The sequence below is a fragment of the Dipodomys merriami genome, unplaced genomic scaffold, assembly GCF_024711535.1.
Source record: "Dipodomys merriami isolate MVZ:Mamm:240054 unplaced genomic scaffold, mDipMer1.0.p SCAF_94, whole genome shotgun sequence".
Lineage (NCBI taxonomy): Eukaryota > Metazoa > Chordata > Mammalia > Rodentia > Heteromyidae > Dipodomys > Dipodomys merriami.
Genome location: NW_027206557.1, coordinates 1,937,628 through 1,961,326, shown reverse-complemented (window position 1 = coordinate 1,961,326; position 23,699 = coordinate 1,937,628). Strand labels below are relative to the sequence as shown.

Here is a 23,699-nt window from a genome sequence, read left to right as displayed (position 1 = left end):
CCAAAAAATGGGTGGACAGGCAGGTCTCTCTGTGAAGGTGACATTTGAGTAATAATGAGGACAATCTGAGGTCTGCTTTATTAGTTGCCTTCAGTTTTCAGTCCATAGTTTACTTCACCTTTTCTTATGCTACTATTTATTGTCTTTAGCTTCTTTCCCTTTTCTGTATTGGGAATATTGGGAAAAGGCTTTTTAACTAAAACATGTTTTTCTGATCTGGACTGTCTTATTAATAACAGCAAAATTATATGAAATTTGTGATATACTCTCCTGAAATTTTATGCTTATACATCTTCTTCACCATTTACTAGTAAGACTTCAGGGAGAAGGGGTAGTGACTGGCCTTTCTAGATAGAGGCAATCTTTTGTTTTATATTTTATATTTTACCAGGAACACTGCTCAAAATGAATTTCAACTCACTGGGTCTTGCTGTTTACACATGCAGACACAAAATATTATTTCAACACTCATAAAATAGAGTCTGTCACCAACTTTTTTGTTTTATGTCATAATTTGTTGAGTTACATGTTAAGTAACTTTCGTTTTCTATCTTTTGTTATGTTCCAATGGATTTCCACTCCTGTATCATTACAATTCTTCGAATTCCTCATTTACTATTCTTCTGTGAATTTGTTCTGTTGGAATCTGGAACACTGGAATGATGGAAATTTGTCCTCTACAAAGTAGCTGTAAGTATACTACATAATTTATAGACACCATTTTTAGTCTAAGTTAAATTTAACTTACAGTTGGATAGGCAAGGAACTGTTTTATGTGTGTGTGTGTGTGTGTGTGTGTTTATATTCAAATATTTGACTTTAAAAATACTGTATTCTGATTAGTCTCCTAATTCTGTTTAAAATGAGTTCTTCTATTTAACTGCATAATAGGGTTATGAACATTTGACTTAAATAAGTTTATATGAATAAAAAGGATAACAATTATGAATAGATTATCTACATATATGATATTAATGATGAATGTAGACCTGTTTTTGCTAAATTCAAATGTGGTGAATTGATACTTTGATCTTATAATTTAAAAAAAAAAAAAAAAGAGCCAGGCACCAGTGGCTCATACCTGTAATCCTAGCTACTTAGAAGGCAATCTGGAGATTGTGGTTCAGAGCCATCTGGGGGAGGAAAATCCTCGAGACTCTTATTTCCTTTTAACCACCAGAAAACCAGAAGTGGCATTGTAGCTCAGGTGGTAGAGTGCTCACCCTGAGCTGTGAAGAGGTGAGGGACAAAGCTCAGGCCCAGAGGTCAAGCCCCATAACTGATCTCCCCCCCCAAAAAAAAAAATTTCAGGGGACTTGGCTATTTTTGTTGCTCTTTTGTTTATTTTAATTATTAGAATCTTTTTACTAACTAATGTCAATTGAAATCTTTCCTTTGAGGCAGTTTCTTAAAAATACTTTGTTCTTGGGTTTTAATAACGAAACATATTGTAGGCCAATTTATGCATGATTTGTTCATTCTGTAATGTCAATTGCATAGCTAACAATATAAAAACAATCTGATTTGCTGTAATAGTTTCATGATTTTCTAAAATAGGTTAATGAAGGAAATTTGAAAGGTGGACAGGATAGTATTATTGATAGTTGTTTTTCTTTTTCTTTCTCAGCAACAGAAGAACCTTGAAGGCTATGTGGGATTTGCCAATCTCCCAAATCAAGTATACAGAAAATCAGTGAAAAGAGGGTTTGAATTCACACTTATGGTAGTAGGTAAGAGATAGTTTCTCATTAATACGGAATTTTGATCTAAGTTTTAAACTGTTAATTGGCTTTGTATAAATTTAAGAAAATAGTGCAAATAACTGCAGTGAATGCCTATTATATTTTATGCAAATAATTTTTCTTTATGGATATTATTTTTAGTGTTTTCCTGATTCATTTGAGAGTGTCACTGATTCCATGGTATTTAAGTAATATACTAGTTTTTGAAACAGGGTCTTATGAGAGTATCTGAGCTGGCCTCAAATTTCTGGGCACAAGAAATCTTCCTGCATATACCTCTTCAATAGTTGGGACTATAGGCGTGTACCATTGTATCACGCTGAACTTTATATTGTAATTTTTTTTGAGCTGGTCCTTGTGTTTGAACTCACAGCCTAAACCTGCCTTACTCCTCCCATCCCCCCTCAAGGCTAGTGTTCTACCATTTGACCTACAGCTCCACTTTTGGCTTTTCTGGAAAAGTCATAGAGACTTTCCTGCCCAAGTGGGCTTTGAATTGTGACCTTGTGATCCTCAGATCTCAGCCTTCTGAGTAGCTAGGATTATAGGCATGAACCACCCAATGTCCTGGCTATTGTAAAATCTTAAATCCACTTTTTTTGAGGGGGGGAGGTTGTAAGTTGTAAGGAAGCAATGCAATAATACAATGCTATTGTTACTTAATTTTTTTAAAGTAATCTTCCTAAAACCATATATTACAAACTTGACATTTAAAAATGTGCTTGATCTGGGCACTGGTGGCTCACGTCTGTAAATCCTAGTAATTCAGGAGACTGAGATCTGAGGATCGGAACTGAAGCGAGCCCAGGCAGGAAATTCTATGAGACGCTTATCTTGAATGAACTACTCAGGGGGCTGGGAAGGTGGCTCCATGGTAGAGTGCTTGCCTTGTATGCATGAGGCCCTGAGTTCGATTCATCAGCACCACACAAGCAGAAAAAGCTGGAAGTGGCGTTGTGGCTCAAGTAGTAGAGCTCTAGCCTGGAGCTGAGGAGCTGAAGGACAGCACCCAGGCCCACAGTTCAGGTCCCACGACTAACCCTAAACAAACAAACAAACAAACTCACAGAATGCTGGAAGTGGCTCTGTGGTTCCACTGGTAGAGCAAAACAAGCTCAGAGACAGAGCCTTGGCTCTGAGTTCACCCTCGGACTGACACCAAAAAAAAAAAGAAAAATAAATGTGTGCTCGACTTTGTTCTCTTCCTCACACTATATAACTACTATATTATTAAAGTTACATATACTATATATTAGAGTTACATATATACTGTATTACTAAAGTTGTAAATTAGTAATTTTATTGTTATTTGTGGAGGAACATTATTGGTAATTTAAAGAAATAGGCAAAAAAGTAAACTACAGTTTATAGTATTTTTAGAAGGAAATATACACAATGGGCTTTACTTAGGGACTGCCTCTAAAAAGGAAGTTCTTTTCATGATACTGCTCAAATTACATGGAAATTGGGAAGTACTTTTAAAAACTTACAGTGAATAAAAATTATTTACTATTTAACAAATGCTATAGTCATACATATTTTACAGAATGTTGTAAACAGTAGTTACTTGGACGTAAGGTGTTAATATCTAGTCAGTAGTTACTATTTGGATTTAAGGTAGTAATATCTTACTAGTCTAGTAGGAGAGATGTGAATTCTGAAGCCAGTAACTTATTAAATTTAAATTTTAAATGTACAGTTTATTTTGGCAATTTTGTAAGGAGCTCATACCCCTGCTCCTTTTTACATTGGTTATTTTCAAGGTAGAGTCTTGCTATATGCTTGTGATGACCTGGGTTGTGACCCTCCTGTTTTTGCTTCTCTGTGTTGCTGGGCAAGATAGCACTACCCAGTCATTGGTTGATATGGAGTCTCACTTTTATAAGGCCTGGGCTAGCTTCAAACCTCAGTTCCTGATAATCTCCACTCTAGTAGCTAGGATAATAGGCTTAAGCCATAATGACCAGTTACTTTCTTACTGATTTAAATATAGGTTGATTCTTTTTCTCTAGTTTGATTTCTGGAAGTGGATGTTAGGATATCTAAGAATATGCACTGAAAGTGCATACCAACTGATAGAAACGTTTATACACAGGTTTTCATCCTGTCCAGTGCTGAGCAGAGATCAATGTCAAATAAAGTAAAATGAAGTTGTTAATTAGGTTTTATACACAGATAGCCACATTCAAAATGACATGTTTTCAATTACTGATTGGAATTTTTTTTACCTTTCTATTAAGTATATTCATAACACTAATGATAATTTCATTGTTTCATTTATTGTTAATACTGTAATATCCATACTCATGTATTTAAAAAAATCATGACAGATGCACATATTTAGATTTTTTTTCCATGCCAATATAGTTCACCTACTTAAACTAGGCAGTACAAAGAGTACTTTTTTTTTTTGTTGGTTGTGGGGCAAAGAGTACTTTTATCTGAGGGTAGTAAGAAAGATGTAGCAAGTAGAAGCCATTTGACCCAGCCAACAGGGGAGGGTAGTTACTGAGTGGCTGTTTGGAATGTTTGCTACTGGCTACAAAGCAGAATTGTTACTTGGCTCTTAGTCCTGGTGCTCAATTACTATAACTAGAGTAAGTGAACTTACTCTCTAGTTAATTGTAGAGCCATCTCCTAGAGAACCTGTTTAACTTGTATTTTAGGATTAGCATGTCAGAGAAAACTCTTAATAGATATTAAGGAGGAATGATAGTCTTTTAGCAAATCCCAGATTGTGTATTTGTGGAGTGCTTTAAAAATAATCAGAATCTAACTGTAGTCTGTTCTTGATAGATCAAATCTTCACCAGATAAACATACTGAAAACAAAACAAAGACTTGCACCCTCCCCTGGCAGCCCATCTTGAAGGATCTCATGGGTTGTATCTTGTCTTCACTTACAGCTAGGTAAAAGGAAGGGTAGAGTCTACTTTTAAATACCTCTCTGTTTGACTTCTTGACCTTTGTGTTTCATTCACTTTTTCAAAACCTCTTATTTGTCATTGTTACCTAATTTTTTCCCTTAAAATTCTTTCTCAGTTTTTACTGCTTCCAGGTTAACTGGTTGTTTTGAAGCCTGCTTTATTAGGCTCCATTCCTGTTGGCTCTCTTCAGATATTGGTATAATCATGCATACTGCTCAGTGTCATCGTCTTTTTTTTACTATAATTTCATTGACATTTTAAGTAATTTTGAAGTTTTTTTTCAAAATATACCTCAAAAACAAAAAACAAAAAGTGCTTAGATATTCTGAGATTTTAAGGCCTGAGGGATAAGGGTAATAGGTAATAGTCATTTATTTTGAAGGATAGGTTGGCTATCCTTTTAGTTAACACCTCTCTTAGTTAATGTTTGAGACATTATTGTCGTTGAAGTCATATACTTGTATTATGACTAAAACTGTTTTCAAAACCCAGAGTAAATGTGGGGAAGAATTTGAAATAGAAGATAGACTTCTTATCAAGGATTGTCTATCTTCTATCTCAAATTCCTCCTTTATCTTGCTCATTTAACTGTAACCCCTGTGTACAGTATTTTCACAATAAAAAACATTAAAAATAAACAAGATAGAAAGCCTCCACACTGGTCACAAGCACCCTCATTTCTGTCATGCACAGCCAGACATTCTGAAAGGATTAAACTCTTGAATCTATAAGGTAGCCCAAAGATCTCCTGAAAGTCAAGCTCCTCCTGCCTCAGCCTCTCCTGAGTGCTGGAATTGTAGGAGTCCCCATTCCCCAGGTGAAGACTGGTTTTAAGCATTCTCTGCCTTTTTCATACAATCACAAAAGTTGGTAAAAGTGACCTTTTCTAGCTGTGGTATTACAGAAAGCTGAAATGTATACTGAAATGGCATACTATCTTTCAAAGCAGTTCTCTCATTTTTGGGTGTCTTTCATGATCTTTGTTTCCATAGGGTACCTCTTTTATTAAAAACAGATTGTTTTTAATATATTTGGTTTTGGTGGTACTGTGTGGCGTTAGAACTCAGGGCCTAACACTTGCTAGGCTGATAATGTGCTACTTGATCCACACCTCCAGCTCTGGATTCATCGTTTTTGTTTTTTGTTTTTTGTTTTTTGTTTTTTGTTTTTTTTGGTGGGTCATGGAGCCTGAACTCTGGGCCTGAGGGCTGTCCCTCAGCTCTTCAGCTCAAAGCTAGCACTCTACCACTTGAGCCACAGTGCCATTTCTGGCTTTTTCTGCTTTGTGGTGATGAGGAATTGAACCCAGGGCCTCATGCATGGGAGGCAAACACTCTACCACTGAGCCATCTTCCCATCCCCTTTATGGGTTATTTTAAGGTAAGGTCTCACTTCCCACCCACACTCCTTCAGTACACTCTGCCTACTTAGTCTCCCTTGACTCTGGGATCACTGGCTCACACCACTTCCAGCTCCCTTTGAGGAGGTGGAATCCCTAAACTTTCCTAGTTAGGCTGTCCTGGAACTGCAGTCCTCCCACATTGCTTGAGATGACCAGTACTTACTGTTAGACTCAGCTGTGGTCTGTGAGTGGTCTAGTAAACCATTCTGAGCTGTTGGAACCACAGTTCTCCCATGTAACTTACATTACAGTGTGAGCCACTGGTACCCAGCTCAAGCTTAATTGTTTTTTTTTTTTTTTTTTTTGGTCATGGGGCCTGAACTCAGCCTGGGCACTGTCCCTTACCTCTTCAGCTCAAGGCTGGTGCTCTACCACTAGAGCCACAGCGCCACATCTGGCTTTTTCTGTTTATGTGGTGCTGAAGAATAGAACCGAGGGCCTCATGCATGCAAGGCAAGCACTTTACCACTGAGCCACCTTCCCAGCCCCTCAAGCTTAAAATTCTTTTGAAAACAGGGACAATATCTTATATTTGCATTCCCTGTTCTTTCATATATAAAAATTTAGTGATCACCTATAAAACACCAAATATTTTTCTAGTCTTTGAAAATCTGTAGATTAGGAAAACATGGCTTTTTTGAGTTAAATATTACTTTAATTACAGGAACTTTCAGAAGTTTTTTTGTTTTTGTTTTTTGTCAGTCATGGGGCTTGAACTTTGGGCCTGGGTGTTGTTCCTCAGCTCTACAACTCAAGGCTAGAGCTCTGCCACTTGAGCCACAGTGTCACTTCCTACTTTCAGAAGTTTTGATTTTATAATCTTACAGGATCCTAAAAGGATCCCAGCCTGCAGGACCTAAGGGAAGCTTACCTTAACAATTTTAAATAAATAATGATTGTAACATTTTTTAAAATGTCATGGATAAAACATTTTGGGACTTTTATTCTTAGGCTGTAAATTTAATATTTTTAAGTAATGATAAAATGTACTTAGCTTTTATGTTTTAGCCTCAAAGATAAAAAATTAGACTGATGTCACTCCGTCTTACTTCATAATTTTTCATAAAGCATTTTAACATCACAAATTGAATTGTATTTTGTTTTGAAAAGGACAAAATTCAGTTATTTTGCCTTGAAGTTAGATATAGGGGAAAGATAAATGAAATTGGTTAAATAATGTATGTATTGTATGTGTGTAGTACATTTCATAGTCCCAGTAAATGTAAAATAGACATTAATTTGAATCAGCCAATAAATTATCCAAAACTTAAAATATTTATAAAGTAAAACAAAATGTTGAGAGTATTAGAACAAGGCTGTTATATTTTGCCTTACAAATATGGCAAGCACATTTTGGTATGGAAGTAAATATTGCTCAACTAAGTTGTAGTGGAAATTAATAAATCAGTTTCCAGACTTGAGCATGGCCTTGCTCTTACAGTGTTTCTTTTATTTATTTTGAAACCACTTTCCTTGAGTGCCATGTTGTCAACTTACCCTTGTACTCTATCCTCCTGCTGTAAATGTTTGTTCCCCTTATGAGGCTACCTACTTCATTTTTAAATTTTATTCTTAACAATTGTGCTGGAGTCTTCTTTTTTTTCCCACCTCTCCCTCCATTCACTGTTAATTCATGTAATACTCCAATACACTTGGTTCCAAGGTATACTTCTAATAAGATCACTGATCTTTCAAAGCTGCTCTTATACTGTGGGTATCAGTGTTACTTGAATTTTATTTATAAGACATGGGAGTTAAGGTCACAAAACCAGTTTGTAGTGGAAATAGATGGATAAGAAATTTCACAGACATGGGGCTGGGAAGGTGGCTCAGTGGTAGAGCTCTTGCCTTGCATGTATGAGGCCCTGGATTCGATTCCCCAGCACCACATAAGCAAAAAGAAAAAAAGCTGGAAGTGGTGCTGTGGCTCAAGTGGTAGAGCGCTAACCTTGAGCTGAAGAGCTGAGGGACAGCGCCCAGGCCCAGAGTTCAGGCCCCAGGACCGGACCTCTCCCCCCACACCCCTTCCCCTCCCCTCCCCCAAGAAAAAAAAGAAATTTCAAAGACATTTTAAACTCTAGTAGACAACTTTAACATTTGGTCCTGGACTTTAGTTTTCCAACTACTTTCTTAAAATGAGATGTACTTTTGGGGTTTAGGGGAATAAAGTCTGAGATGGAACTGGATCAAGAGTGATGGTACTAAAGGAATGTACCCACCTATTGAGTAGGGATGCACTTAACTGTATCTTTGGATACCTCTTAGGAACAATTTCTGAGGAATAATAGTCGTGTTATCAAACTATTTCACTAGATCTCAGGTGTTGTGCTTTATAACTTATCAAAGTGAAATGAATATTCATTACAAATAGTTTGCCTTTTCAGAGTTCCTTATCAATCATATTGGTCACAGTGATTTGAGTAAAGTGACTTTGGATATAGAAAATAAACTTTAAAAGGCATATTTTTTAAGGATATATTCTGTAAGTGCTAAAAGAATCATTAAAACAACACAGTAGTCTATTAATATAATTTGATGGGGCTTAATGTGTGCCTTCTTGTCCCACCCCCAGAACCCCAGAAGAAAGTTCAGGAAACCAGAATGTTGTCTACATGGAAGAGTATTATATGTTAAAAAGGTACTTTTGCCAGGCAGGCATAGTGGCTTATAGCAGTAATTGCAGTACTCAGAAAATGAAGGCAGGAGGATCCTGGGTTCAAAGTCATCCTGGGCTACATAGTAAGTTCAGGTTAACCTGAATTATATAGCAGCACTCTGCCTCAAAATAAAATGAAGGGCTAGAGATGTAGCCCAGCATATGCACAGCCCTGAGTTCTTTCTTAGCACCATAGTACCACCTCTGCTACCAGATAACTGTAACTACATTTTCAAAAAGAGATTTTCCTTTTCTTCCTCCTCAACCTGCTTAAAGAAGTTCTAATTTGGATACAGGATAGATGTGGAATTTGTTGTGGTTAGAGAGTGAACACTCAGCCTGAAGAGATTTAAAAGCTGTTGCACTTAGGTGTTTTCTCTCCCACCCCTTCTAAATATGGAACTGCTTTGTTATTTTTCTCATTTGGTGCTCTTGGTAATGGTACAGTAGATGTAGTAGACCTGTTCTTAGTATTAAGAATAAGTAGGTCTGGGAAAGAAACGGATCCACTCAGAATTTGTTCAGTATACCAAGGTAGGGGCATGAGAGTTGCATCCAGGTTGAGCTTTGTGTTTTGACAGAGGTGTTTGTGCTTGGGAAATTAACTTCTTGAGAGTTTTTGTGTACTCATATGTAAAATTGAGTAAACAGTCTTATATAGAGTTTTGTAGTGATTAAGGTAGGGGAACACATGTAAGGTGCCTTTTTTATAGTTGTACCATAAAATTGTTAAATATGATGGTTATAAAGATATTGGTAGAATATCCATTCAGATAGAGTCCATCCTAGTTTGCCAGGCTGGGAATGTATTTGGGAATATTGGGATAGAGTCACAGCAAGGATGAGAAAGGATATGTACCAAAGTGGCAGAACATGAACTCCAGAGACTTGACTGCTTGGTACCAACTGATGTTATAACTTTTTAGCTGTGTGATGTCAGGGAAGTTATTTCACTTTATTCTGACATTTTTCACTTTTTTTTTTTTTTGCCAGAACTGGGGGCTTGAACTCAAGGTTGAGCTGCTTTTGCTCAAGGCTAGCACTCTACCACTTGAGCCACAGTACTACTTCTGGCTTTTTCTGTTTATGTGGTACTGAGGAATCGAACCCAGGGATTCATGCATGCTAGGCAAGCACTCTACCACTAAACCACATTCCCGGCTCATATTTTTCATTTTTATCTATTAAAGTAATAGCATCAGGGGAGGGCAGGAGAATAATAGAGGGACAGAGATTGATTGTAATTTATTGTAAGTGCGTGAATATGTCTCAGTGAAGTTCCGCTTTATAATTAATTAAGGTAAAGAAAAAATAGAAAAAGTAATTACCAAAGTTGTTTGGTTGTGGATTATGGAGAGGTATACTTAAATTGATTCCTATGAGTGAGTAAGTTAGAAAGTATTTTGTGTGTGTGTGTGTGTGAAAGTATTGTGTGTGTGTGTGTGTGTGTGTGTGTGTGAGAGAGAGAGAGAGAGAGAGAGAGAGAGAGGATTTAGAATTTTAAACTGAGGTGCAGTAAGTTTGATTTCTACTTTGCATGCTTCTTTTGGCTTTAATTATTCATTATGGTCTATATTAAAGATTTATCAGTTTACTTGTTTTACTGAAACAGCAAAATATAATCCAGTGTATACAGTTTTTGTGACTGGTTTCTAAGGAATACATTACTGCTAAAAAGTGTAGGTTATACTATTGGGTATTCTTCTATTAAAGACCATAGATGGCAGTAATTTAAAGTCCTTGGAAATGTGAACTTTACTTGGTATGAAACTGAGGGCAAAAATATTCTAATCCAGAGTCTTTGTAGTATTTTCTGATGTCACTTGTCCCATCAAGAAATATTTGCAAAAAACAAAAGTATTTGTACAAAACAAAGTTGATTCCTTGAGTAAAATGACCTCAGTTTGACAGATTTCCCCCTCTTTCTTCTAGGTGAATCTGGACTGGGAAAGTCAACATTAATCAACTCATTATTTCTCACAGATTTGTATTCTCCAGAGTACCCAGGGCCTTCCCATAGAATAAAAAAGACTGTACAGGTGTGTATATCACTGTTGTTCATTGACAGTTTAACTGGAATGCAGCACACAAAACTTATGCTGAACCTTTAATTTCCTTGCCTAGAGGTAGGATGCAAAATAAAGTGGTAAATATAACTTTATAAAACTAAAAACAATAACATGGATAATTAGAGGGATTATTCTTGATTAGCGCCTTCCAGAGTTTTCCTGGGTGGGATGGGGTCTTCTAGAGATGACTCTGTGATGCAGTCACATTTTAGAGTTGTGTTCCAATACAATAGCCACTTGCCATGTGACTATCTTAAGTTCAAATCAATCAAGCCAAAAAATGCAGTTTATTAGTTGCACCAGACCCATTAATAGTCACATATGGCAAGTAGCTATCATTTTGGGCAGCACAATCACCATTGCAGTAGGACAGATATCTATCTATCTATCTATCTATCTATCTATCTATCTATCTATCTATCTATCTATCTATCTCTATCCATCTATCTATATCTATATATCAGAGAGAGAGACAGAGACAGAGAGAGACAGATAGTTTAATGCCAGTATGCAGCACTCTCAGGCTACATGTAGTCTGATTTACTGCTTCTCGGTCTTTGTGAATACAGATCCTTGGTCTGGAATGGGGGTGATCAGCTCTGCCTTTCTAACAAGTTCAAAGAATACACTGTGCCTCATGGCTAGATCACATTTTATGTAGTATAAGATTCTGTACTCTAGATTCTGTATTCTAGATCTCTACTTTTTTTTTTCAGAGTTGCCTACAACTCCATGTGGCTATTGAGCTTTTGAAAAGAGGGTGGTTTACAAGAGGACTAGTTGTGGTTCATGTCTGTAATCCCAGCTCCTATTTTAAATGACTACCAAAAAAACGTAAAATTAGTCATTTGGTTCAAATTGTCTTTTTGTTTGGTATCACCACTCCAAAAGATTGATTGAAGAAAGCGTTTGTGGGCTGCCAGGGAAGTGCACAGCCTACGCATAGAGAGGATAAACAGTGCGTAGTTCTGAGGGGCAGCATTATTTGAGGCCGGGATTGGCTCAGCTGCATTGGAAGGCATGTAGTGATTACTAGTGTACAAGATGAAAGGACAGTCTGTAGATTTGGCACAGAAATATATTTGCCCACCATACGCAGTCAGTCTAGTCCCTGAGGAATAATTTTGTGATGTAAACATCTCTTTTCATTTGGTTATTTCTCTGTTTTAGGGGTGTGTGTGTGTGTGTGTGTGTGTGTGTGTGTGTGTGTGTGTGTGTGTGTGTGTGTGTGTGTGTGTGTGTGTGTGTGTGTGTGTGTGTGTGTGTGTGTGTGTGTGTGTGTGTGTGTGTGTGTGTGTGTGTGTGTGTGTGTGTGTGTGTGTGTGTGTGTGTGTGTAACTTTCATAGGACTTTAAAACTTTTAAAATTACTTACCAAAAAATGTGCTCTTAAGAATTTGATCTTGTTGGGCTGGGAAGGTGGCTCAGTGGTAGAGTGCTTGCCTTGCATGCGTGAGGCCCTGGGTTCGATTCCTCAGCATCACATAAGCAAAAAGAAAAAAGCTGGAAGTCGCGCCGTGGCTCAAGTGGCAGAGCGCTAGCCTTGAGCTGAAGAGCTGAGGGACAGCACCCAGGCCCAGAGTTCAGGCCCCACGACCGGAACCCCCCCTTCCCCCCCCAAAAAAAGAAGAATTTGATCTTGCATGGCTAGTTTGTAGTTAGTATTGGAAATTTAAATTCCAATCAAGAAGATAACTTTTGTAGTTTCCTTAATTTAGGAATTTAGTCCTTGGAAAGTAAATTAATTCTACAGCATAGAGTCCTGAATTTAAAAGTATTTTATGGGTCATTGTTTCTGGCAAGGGAATTTTCTGCATTCTTACTCTAACCTGTAGAGAACATAAAATTCTACAATAATAATAAAACATTCAGTGAGTTGCTATTGTGTCTTCCAGATATTCTTTGTGTGTGGGGGTGATAGTAGGTTCTAAACTCAGGTCCTTGCACTTGCTAGACAAGTGCTCTATCACTTGAGCTGTTTCCCAAGTAAGAACTTTCAGTGCATCAGCTTTTTGAATCTTACAACTTTATATGGTAGGTAGTAGTACTTTATTTTACCAATGAGGAAATGGAAGCAAAGAGGTGTTAATATACCTGTTTCATGTAGCTGGTAACTGGCAGGGATAGGATTCAAATCCAGGCAGACTGGTGCGATCTGTACTAAGTTGATTGGCTTTTCTTTACTACTTCTCCCCTTATAGGCAATGATTTACAAATTGGTACACAAGTGGTCTCACAAATTACCTCTTTTGCATATTTAAAAAATTGTGACCTTTGGGCATTTACCCAAATGTTTACAAACAAGACCACACTAAAGCTACCAGCACAACTATGTTTATTGCAAAACTATGTTTATTTACTATAGCTAAGATATGGAACCAACCCAGATGCCCCTCAGTAGATGAATGGATCAAGAAAATGTGGTATATATACACAATGGAATTCTATGTCTCCATCAGAAAGAATGACATTGCTCCATTTGTTAGGAAATGGAAAGACTTGGAAAAATTATATTAAGTGAAGTAAGCCAAGCCCAAAGAAACATAGGTCCCATGGTTTCCCTTATTTACAATATCTAGTATATGTATGAGTCAAGCAGAAAAGGTCAGATAAGGTGATGTTAGGAAAATGAACCCTAAGATACGTATTTAAATGTTTTTTTTTCTTTCATGAGATTGTTTCTAACGCATTTATAAGATTATTTCTTTGTTGGTTTGTATGTCCCTCCCCCACAGTATAACCCCTGCTTTCACTGTAAAAAAAAAAATTGTGACCTCTTCAGAATAAATTTAATAGTGGTTTGTAATCCACTCTAATAAATGGCTTATAAATATTAGATAAGAAAAGTATAATTTACTTGAATTACCAGTCTTTAGGTTATGAAATTGTATAAGAAACATTGAACATTTGACTTCAGACTGAAAAACTGAGTATCTAAAAAAAGGGTTACCCTGTATACCTAGTATCTAGGAATCCATACGAAACTTCAGCAAATTAATTATACATAAACAATATAATAGACTAATTTTATTACTTTCCACAGAAAAACAGTAGAAATGCCTTGCTTCATTCTTTGGGTATTAAGTTATGCATTTAATCTTAGAGAACTCTGAGTGATGCCATAAAATATTCTGATGTGACCTGCTTAAGGAAAGTGCATGGGAAAGTGGCCATTTGGAATAGGTTTGTTAAGAAAAGTTTGAAATTCCTGAACTTGAACTAATTTGTTTTCCATGGATCCCATGAGGGTACTTGCAAAACCAGATGATAGGATATAGTTGGATTCTGTGAATATCATTAGTTTACAGTTAGGCTTTCTGGATCTCTTCCATATGACTTCTTTTTATTTGACCATGTATGGATAACAGAATTCATAAGCCAGAGGTAAAAAAGAAGCTTTATTAAAAGATTCTTTAAAGTACATAAAATCTTCATTTTTCTTGCCAAGTCATTAAGTCATTTAGTTGTTAAACTAATAGATACATATATAAATCCAGCTTAGAAAGTTGAATAACACTTAAACAGCATTTCAGGACACCATTTGTAAAAGTCTTTTATTAGCATACACTAATAGTGTAAAGGGGAGGTCATTGTGGTAATTCCAGAATAATTTTTTTTTTTAATAATCTAACACTGGGTCTGGGAATGTGAGTTAGTGGTAGAGTGCTTGCCTAGCATGCATGAAGCCCTGGGTTCGATTCCTCAGTACCACACAAACAGAAAAAGCCAGAAGTGGCATTGTGGCTTAAGTGTTAGAGTTCTAGCCTTGAGCACAGAGAGGCTTTGGGACAGAGCCCAGGTCCTGCCAAAAATAAATAAATAAATAAAAAATATATATACATACATACATATATACATACATACATATATATATATAAAACACTAATGAATACTACAACTCTTGTTTATTGATTGATACTTTATTAATCTATAGCTAATGAGTACCTCTTAACATTTGATATTAAGATTGCCAAGAATGCCTGTTTGGTAGATAAACATAGTATGAAGAACACTGATTTGAAAAATAAGATGCTGACTTTTATTTGTCTAAAAGACATGAAAACTTTCCATAGACATGCCAGTCTAGATCATTGGTGTGTTTTTTTTCTCTCTAATAAATTTTGTTCTTAATAATAGTCTTTTATTAAAAAGTTCTTGATTCCTATAGTCCTGCATGGTCAATTTGAGGTTAAGTGACATGAAACTAAACATGCAGCTCAACAGTTGTATTAGTCAACACTTGAAGAGCTAAGTAGCCATATGACCAAGTGGTTGCATATGGCATAGCACAGAAGCAGACCAGTTCTACTGTGTTGGAAGTGCTGTCTTGATTAACAATCTCAATGTACCTTGTTTGGAACATTTGTAAGAAATGCCAAAGAGAAGTGAAAATGTATCTCCATTTCCATAATCTCTAAAGTACACCAAACCTTTTTATGCAGCAGTCACTTTTCTTGTTCAACCTATTAGTCACTGTAAACAGTGGAGCTGGCTTTTCACATGCCAACAAGTAACCTCTTACCCATAAATGTAGTAGTCTTTGATGTATGCCATTTAATGGTTTTAAGTCTTAATAAACACTGGGGAAATGCTTCTTTCTAGGGAAATCATCCTATCTCCTTTTCTGCTTGAATCAGCATTTGTGTTTTCTCTGGGTCCTGAAAACAGATTGTATTTTACAGCAGTATGTGCCTAGGAAGTGTGATATACTTGGAATTGTACAAAATGTGAAATTGGGCTGGGAACTGCAAATACCATTTAAGTATAAGGCTCTTCAAACAGAATGTTTTTAAGAATTATAAAGACAAGATTTTCAACTGGGCTTTGATGGCTCGTGCCTATAATCCTAGCTACTCAGATCTGAGGATCGTGGTTCAAAGCCAGCCTGGGCAGAAAAGTCGCTGTGAGACTTTTTTTGGGGGGGTCAGTTGTGGGGCTTGAACTCTAATCCTGGGTACTGTCCCTAAGCTCTTCAGCTCAAGTCTAACACGCTACCACTTGAGCCACAGTGCCACTTCTGGTCTTTTTTTCTGTTTATGTGGTGCTGAGGAATTGAACCCAGGGCCTCATTCATGCAAGGCAAGAACTCTACCACTGAGCCGCCTTGCCTGCCAGCCAGCCTGTCCCCCCCCCCCCCCCCCCCATTGAGACTCTTATCTCCAACTAACCACTCAAAAACCAAAAGTGGAGCTGTGGCTTAAAGTGGTAGAGCATTAGCCTTTAGTAAAAAAGCTGAAGAACAGCATCCAGGCCCTGGGTTCAAGTCCCACCACCAACAAAAAAAAGGTTCATCTGTAGGATTTCATTCTAGCAGAATACTTCCTGCCCCCAGCATTGTTTGGCCCTTCCTTGATAGCATTGTCCAGAAAGGCAGACTATCACATTTGAAAAAAGAGTAGGATATTAGTTGTAACATAAATATAACTAAGGCCAGACTGAGAAAAATCTGGGAATGATAATATAAGGTCAATTGAGTACTTAGTTTGTACAAAGACTAGGTGGAGATAGTCTTGAGTGAAATTGTAAATGGTAGATTAGATTTGCTTGTCTGATTAATCACATTTGAACTTCATAAAATTACTAAATGGTTCAAATTCTTTTTTTGTATTGTTAGATGTGTATATAGTTATATGGCTTTAGCAACTACTGCTACTTTATCAGTTTCCCTTTCTTTCTTTATACCAGAAGGCATTTGCTGGGAGTTTGGTAGACCATTTACATAGGTGCTTTTTCTGCAGTGTCCATGGTCATTGATTGAGTCTAAAGAAAATGTAGGCATGAGTAATTTAACTTGCAAACAGCTTCCAAACTGGTTTTTATAAACTTGTGTGTCCTGCTTCTTGTCCTTTTTAGGAAATCACTGTTGTAATATATAATTAACATCTGCTCCAATAAATGTTACAGGTGGAGCAATCCAAAGTTTTAATCAAGGAAGGTGGTGTTCAGTTGTTGCTCACAATAGTTGATACTCCAGGCTTTGGCGATGCAGTGGATAATAGTAATTGGTAAGAAGAATTTGTCCTTATTGTTTTCTGGGACATTTGACTGGGGTGGGTATACTTTCTCTGTTGAACATTTTGAAGTTCTTATCCTAGCAAAGAGCATTGAACTTTTAAGTGATATGATTTAGGTTTACATATCACCTTTGGAAAATGTTGCTTTACAAATTTATTTGATGCTTTTTTTACTTTTAATATAATGGGCTTGTTGTAAAATTATTAAGATGGGTTCTAAAACAACACTGCTAGATATAAGAATTTTGATTTTTTTTTATAAAGAATTAAAAATTTTTTACTACAGTTTTATCTGTATAAATTACTGTCTTTCACATTCTAAGCCTCCAATTTAGACCTTCAGTTTTGCCATAAGACAAGTAAATTAAGCACCCATAAAATTCTAGCCCTGTGTAATTATCTTAGTATTTTACATACAGTGTTTTTTCTTTGATTTGTAAATTATTTTTGAGATTATTTTCTTTCAGCTCTTGTGACATCTAAATAAATTAGTCAGAACTTTTGTGTGTGTGTGGCTGAAAGTAATCTCATTTGAAATTTAAAGCTGTCAGTATAGTTGTTTTCATATTGAGAAGCATTTTAGCTTTGATATAGTTACAATTACAAATAATATGCTAGTTACTTAGCTGTGGTTTGACATTAAACAGTTCATTTTCTTTGATTTTGAAAGTTCTGTAACAATGAGACTTCCATTAACATACTTTTTTTACACCTATTTTCCCACTTACTGTTTTTACCTAATTAAAGCATTTAAGTATTAGTATTTGTTATGATAACTGAATATTAGCAATGTTCTCTAATTGTCATCAGTTGTTTATTTGTAGAATTACAGTTTAATTGTTGTATTTCTCTTGGTTTTGTAGCTGGCAGCCTGTTATCGACTACATTGATAGTAAATTTGAGGATTATCTAAATGCGGAATCCCGGGTGAACAGGCGTCAGATGCCTGATAACAGGGTGCAGTGCTGCCTGTACTTCATCGCTCCCTCAGGACATGGGTCAGTGCCCTGATGCCACCACTGCTGTTTTGTTTTGTGGGTTAATATTACTCACCTGTATGTACACATTTAGAATCCTTATGTCTATGTACCACATACACCAATGATAGAGTACCAAATTCTATGTAGAAATGGTTTAGCAAACCTTTAAGGCCTGTAGTAAGCCAGCAACAGTTTCAGTCCTTAGTTGCTCAAGCATATGAAAGACTCCACCATGGTTTGAGGGCTTAGAGTTGACTAGGTTTTCTTTTTCTTTTTTGTCAGTCGTGAGTCTTGAACTCTAGGCCTGGACGCTATCCATCAGCTCTTCAGTTCAAGGCAAGCACTCTACCACTTGAGCCACAGCGCCACTTCTGGTTTTCTAGTGGTTTATTGGAGATAAGAGTCTCATGGACTTTCCTGCCCAGAGTGGCTTTGAACCGTGATCCTCCGAACTTAGGTTCCTGAGTAGCTAGGATTACAGGTGTGAGCCACCAGCACCTGGCTGTGACTAGTTTTTCTTTTGATTATACTTTGTCACTAATTGAACTATATACCCAATAAGGGGCAACTATAATATCTGGGTTTAGACATATTCTAAGAAAGGTGTTATTTATTAAAGGTTTGAGAGTGAAAGTAACCAAAAAAAGCTCAAGTACCATGTTCTGTTGTGCATTTTCTTTATTCAGGAAGTCTTTTTGGCTTGTTTCACCTTAGCTGTTACAGTCACATTGTTTAGGTTTTCTTTTCATTAGGAACTTAAGCCTAAATATGTAGACATTCATGTGATCAGCTTATTGGTGATTAGTCTGAAATACCTCTCCACACATCCTCTTCCTTTTTATAAATACTGGGATTTGAACTCAAGGAATTGTGCTTGCTAGGCAGAGTTTGCACACACTTGAGCCACACCCTCAGCCCATTTTTACTTTAATATTTTTTAGATAAGATTGTACATTTTTGCCCAGAACTGGCTCAGGCTACATCCTCCTACCTAAGGCCTCCCTAGAAGCTAGATAGACTCTTAGATGCATGCTACCTGATCTGTTCATTGCAGTGAGGTCTCACTAACTTTTCTCCAGCCTCTTGAACCCAAATAGCTGGGATTATAGGGCAGAACCACCTTGCCTGATAGCACTCTTTTTAAAAAAATTCTTTTTACTTTTCTATCATTTTGAGTAGCTGTGTGTCATGGGGCTTAAACTCTGGGCCTGGATGCTGTCCCTCAGCTCTTCAGCCCAAGGCTAGCATTCTACCACTTGAGCCACAGCACCACTTCTGGTTTTCTGGTGGTTAATTGGAGATATGTATCTCACAGATATTCCTGTCCATGCCAGCTTTGAACCTCGATCCTCAGATCTCAGCTTCCTGAGAATCTGGGATTATATGCATGAGCCACCAGCGTCCAGCTTGCAGATATTTGTAATTCTTCCACTTTGATTAGTTTCTTTGAGAAAATGCGTGAGCATAATGTATTGTAATTCTGCTATTGCATCACTAAAAGGAACTAAAGAATGCTGTGACATTAAAATAGTTCTGCAGGGGCTGGGGAGGTGGCTCAGTGGTAGAGCACTTGCCTTGCATGTATGAGGCCCTTGGTTTGATTCCTCATATAAGCAGAAAAAAAAAAAGCCAGAAGTGGCACTGTGGCTCAAGTGGTAGAGCACTAGCCTTGAGCTGAAGAGCTGAGGGACAGTGCCCAGGCCCAGAGCAGGCCCACAACTGAACCCCCCCCCCAAAAAAAAAAAAAAAAGTTCTGCTATTCAAAACCCAAGATACTTTAGATAATGAAACTTGTCCCCTAGAAGCCCTCCTTTCTCCTTTATTTTTGGTTTTCCTTGCTGCATTTTTTGCTAGATAGTATGATTCTATTTTCATTCATGGTGGAGCAGAGAGCCTTAATTATATGCTTACCGTTTTTACCCTCTTAGTTTGAAGTGGTGAAAATGTTTTTCTGTGCCCAATACTTTGCATTGTTCCATTTATATATTTGTATCACTTTACTGAATCAGCTACTTAAGTGGCTCAAAAAGATTAATCACCTTTTAGGAGTACCTGCTGATGTCTGTTTAAATTTATATTGCATTTGGGGGGACAGGACTGAATTTGAACTCAAGGCTTCACATTTGCTAGGCAAGTACACTACCACTTCACCCATGCCTCCTGTCCTGAATTTCTATTTTTCATTGTTATGGTTTGACTTAGTAGGACTTTTTCCTGGAAATCAGCCCAGTGAAATTTTAATCTGCAGTAATTCAGTAGAAATTAGTCAGTTTATAACCAGTTTTATTATTTTAGATCTTTTGGGTTTTCTCCAAGTTTAAATAATTCTCATGAAATCATATTTCTTCTGTTCCCCTGGGAGAAATTTTATTTCTTAAAATTGTATGAGAAATAAGATTGTTTTTTCTTTTTAAGAAAAAAAACATTTCATATAATTCAAATGAGATGCAGTAAGTTGGATCCAATTCTTGTTACAAGAGATGGTAGTTTACATTTATTTCCTATGTGTGAAAATGTGCTTAAGTTTTTTAGCGGAAATATTTTTGAGAGTTCAAATACTTTGCTCACTGCAGACTGAAATTGCATGCATTCTAATGGATTAGGGCCTTTCTGTCTTGTTCAGAAGACCTTAGATTCCCTTTGTAAAAGAAACCTGTTTTTAAAGTAATAATCTGTTGGCCCAGTGCCTTCACCCACACCAACTGTCATTTCTGGGTGTGAGGAGAATGATTCTTTCAGCCATTATTGCTTTATTTGCCTTGTTCATTATTTGGTAGATACTGTTAAGCAACCCAACTTAGAACTTAAATACCATTTTTCCTTTTGAAATCAATTGCCATTTAAAAAGTGTAACATTTGTACAGGTTTTTTCCATACATATAGATACTTGTCATTTGTCCTGTAGTCATTTGTTTTGCTATAGGCTTAGTGGTCCAGTTCTCTTTTCTTTTGATAGTGGGTTTGTCTTCTAAAATTTTTGAAAAGGTTATTCTATAATTTAATACAATACTTAAAACTGAATTTGTTGTTGAAAAGACAAATCTCTATAAGTAGAAACCAGTATAATCAACGTGAACTAAATGTTTTCTGCTGTTGACATTTTGTAAGCTTCTTAAATTTGTATAGTAATTTAGAAGAGCAAAAGAGTTTCTTGGAAGTTGACAAGATTTTACTTTTTCTCTTACTGTTTAATTTCTAAACCGAGGTGTTCTTTGGCTCCTCCTTTGTTACTTTTATACGTTTAGTAATCTACATAGTTAGGTAGCTAGCTTTTTGAGACAGGCTCTCATGGTGCAGCATAGGCCAACCTGGAACTTCCTATGAAACCCTCACTGACCTTGTACAGGGAATTTTGCCTCCACCTCTCAAGTGTCAGGATTCCAAACATGAGCTACCATGCCTCGAAACTTTATTCTATTTTTCTTACTTTATTTTTAATCAAGTTAAGGAATACCACTTTGGGGTGATATTTCTGTGCAGAATGTTTTCATTATCTTCATTTGTTCTTGTGGAACATTAATTTTTAGTTTACGGTATAGTCTACATATGAAGACATTGCTCTTTCAGTTTCTTATGAGCATAGAGAAATTCATAGCAGTCTTTTTTTTATTTTGGTCACCAAGTATTTGAGCCCTTTCAGAAGTGTTCAGTGGTAGGGGCTAAGAACACAAATGAATGAGCACAAGCCCCACTTTAGAGGTTCTTAACAGTGATAGCATGAGAAAATGAATATGCAGGCAGTTACTATACATACATCAGGTATGGACCACTTGGATGCCTAGTGGTAGGTAAGGCTAGAAGAAGGATCCCAGAGGTAATTGGACTATAAACCAAGCCTAAAAGGATGAATAGGAATTTGGCAAGCGAAATAGAATGGAGAATGTTCCAGGCAGAGGTAGCAGTCTGTGGCCAGAAGTTCAAGTACGGCACTTTCAAGGAATTATGAGATGTTTAAAAAATAGCCTGGCACAGTAGAAGGAGGAGGTGATTTTTTTTAAACAAAAGGGACAGAGAGTAAGAAATGAGGCAGCCAGAGAATCTTTTGTCCTCATTACCTTGTAATCAACTAGCTAAGGAATCTGGCCTTTATTGAGGTTTTCAGTCAGGCTGCAGTACAGATGATTTGGAGGGAAACCAGAAAGGCTCATGTTGTCCATTCTCAGTGTCTTGGTTGCCTAAGGGAGGGAGGGAGGGAGGGAGGGAGGGAGGGAGGGAGGGAGGGAGGGAGGGTGTGTGTGTGTGTGTGTGTGTGTGTGTGTGTGTGTGTGTGTGTGTGTGTGTGTGTGTGTGTGTGTGTGTGTGTGTGTGTGTGTGTGTGTGTTTCAAGTCAGTATTGATGAATCAGATGTGAGGAGTAAAGGAATGGGGAATTCCAAGTTTCAAGATTATCCACTCAGATTGTAGTATCTATCATTCGCTGAGATAGGAAGCATAGAGACAAGGAGAACATAGAGATTCAGATCAGGAGTCCATGGGATATTCTAATTGTATGTCCACTAGTAAACAGTGTCTGGATCTTCAGAGTAAGATTTGGAAGTACTTCGCCCACAGGGGATAATTGAAATCTTTTGTAGGGATAATAATCATAATTGTAAAAAATGTAGTAAAAAGAGAAGAGGGACTGGGAAGGTGGCTCAGTGGTAGAGCGCTTGCCTTGCATGCCAGAGGCCCTGGGTTCGATTCCTCAGCACCACATAAGCAGAAAGAAAAAAGCCGGAAGTGGCGCTGGGCTCAAGTGGTAGAACGCTAGCCTTGAGCTGAAGAGCTGAGGAACAGCGCCCAGGCCCAGAGTTCAGGCTCACGACCGGAAGGACCCCCCCCCCCAAAAAAAAAGAGGAACTAAGAATTCTGAATTATGTACCTCTAAAGGGACTCACTTTGTAACGAGTTCCTGAGAGATGAGGTTCAGAGATGAGGTTCTGTGAGAATTCTAGGAGAATTTTGAGGAGTAGTGTCAGGAATACATAATGGGCAAAGTAGTGATGGTAAATGCCACTGTAACCTTGAAAGCACAGAGGCTAAGGGGTGGTAGCCAGCCAAATTGTAATGGACAGAGAGGCAAGTTGATACTCTTGAGAGCATCTTGGATTTGAACAGGACTACTATTTTTCATTTAAAAAAAAAACCCAAAACTTTGCAAAGTTTGAGTAATACAGAGCTGATTGTAGGAAATTCTATTAGGAGCCTTTCTGGTTTTTCCAATTCCTCTTTAGGGTCAAAATCCTATGACCAGGGTGTTTCAAGGGCGGGAAGCAAAATGCCTTCTTAGCCACTCCAATGCTTCTTGAAGTCTTGTTCTACTTAACTGTTGACTGGCCTAATACATCTTCACAGAGAGTGTTTCTTATAAGTAAGTAAAGGAGTTCATTGTACTAAATTGATCATTGGGATGTGAATAATCTGTTCCCCCAAACTGACCAGTTTCAGTCATATTAAATACTATGTATTTCAGACTTAAACCATTGGACATTGAGTTTATGAAACGTTTGCATGAAAAAGTGAATATCATCCCATTAATTGCCAAAGCAGATACACTCACACCAGAGGAATGCCAGCAATTTAAAAAACAGGTGAGCAGAATGATTTGACTCCTGGGTTGCTCTTACATTCACATAATTTGCAGCTTTTTAATGTTCTTAGTATAGTGTGTTGTAATACAGTTGTCTCCACTCTACTGAATTGTTGTTTGTTTTTGCAAATAATTATTAAAAATAATCTGTCTTAAGTTTTTCCTTGAAGATCCCATCTTTTTTTTTTTTTGCCAGACCTGGGGCTTGAATTCAGGGTCTGGGCACTGTCCCTAAGCTGCTTTTGCTCAAGGCTAGCCCTGTACCACTTGAGCCACAGAACCATTTCTGGCTTTTTCTGTTTATGTGGTACTGAAGAATTGAACCCAGGGCTTCATGCATGC

The 23,699-nt window shown here is 37.2% G+C and overlaps 1 protein-coding gene across 1 annotated transcript in view; it reads left to right on the top strand.

Moving 5' to 3' along the window:
* Positions 1-602: 602 nt before the first annotated feature.
* Positions 603-23,699, top strand: part of Septin7 (septin 7) — a 41,812-nt gene continuing 18,715 nt past the window's right edge. The window contains exons 1-6 of the mRNA XM_070014236.1: positions 603-690; positions 1,628-1,730; positions 10,659-10,765; positions 16,699-16,799; positions 17,672-17,806; positions 23,241-23,358. Coding sequence (XP_069870337.1) covers positions 1,721-1,730; positions 10,659-10,765; positions 16,699-16,799; positions 17,672-17,806; positions 23,241-23,358 — 471 coding nt within the window. The 5' untranslated portion in view covers positions 603-690; positions 1,628-1,720. The remainder of the gene's footprint in view (positions 691-1,627; positions 1,731-10,658; positions 10,766-16,698; positions 16,800-17,671; positions 17,807-23,240; positions 23,359-23,699) is intronic.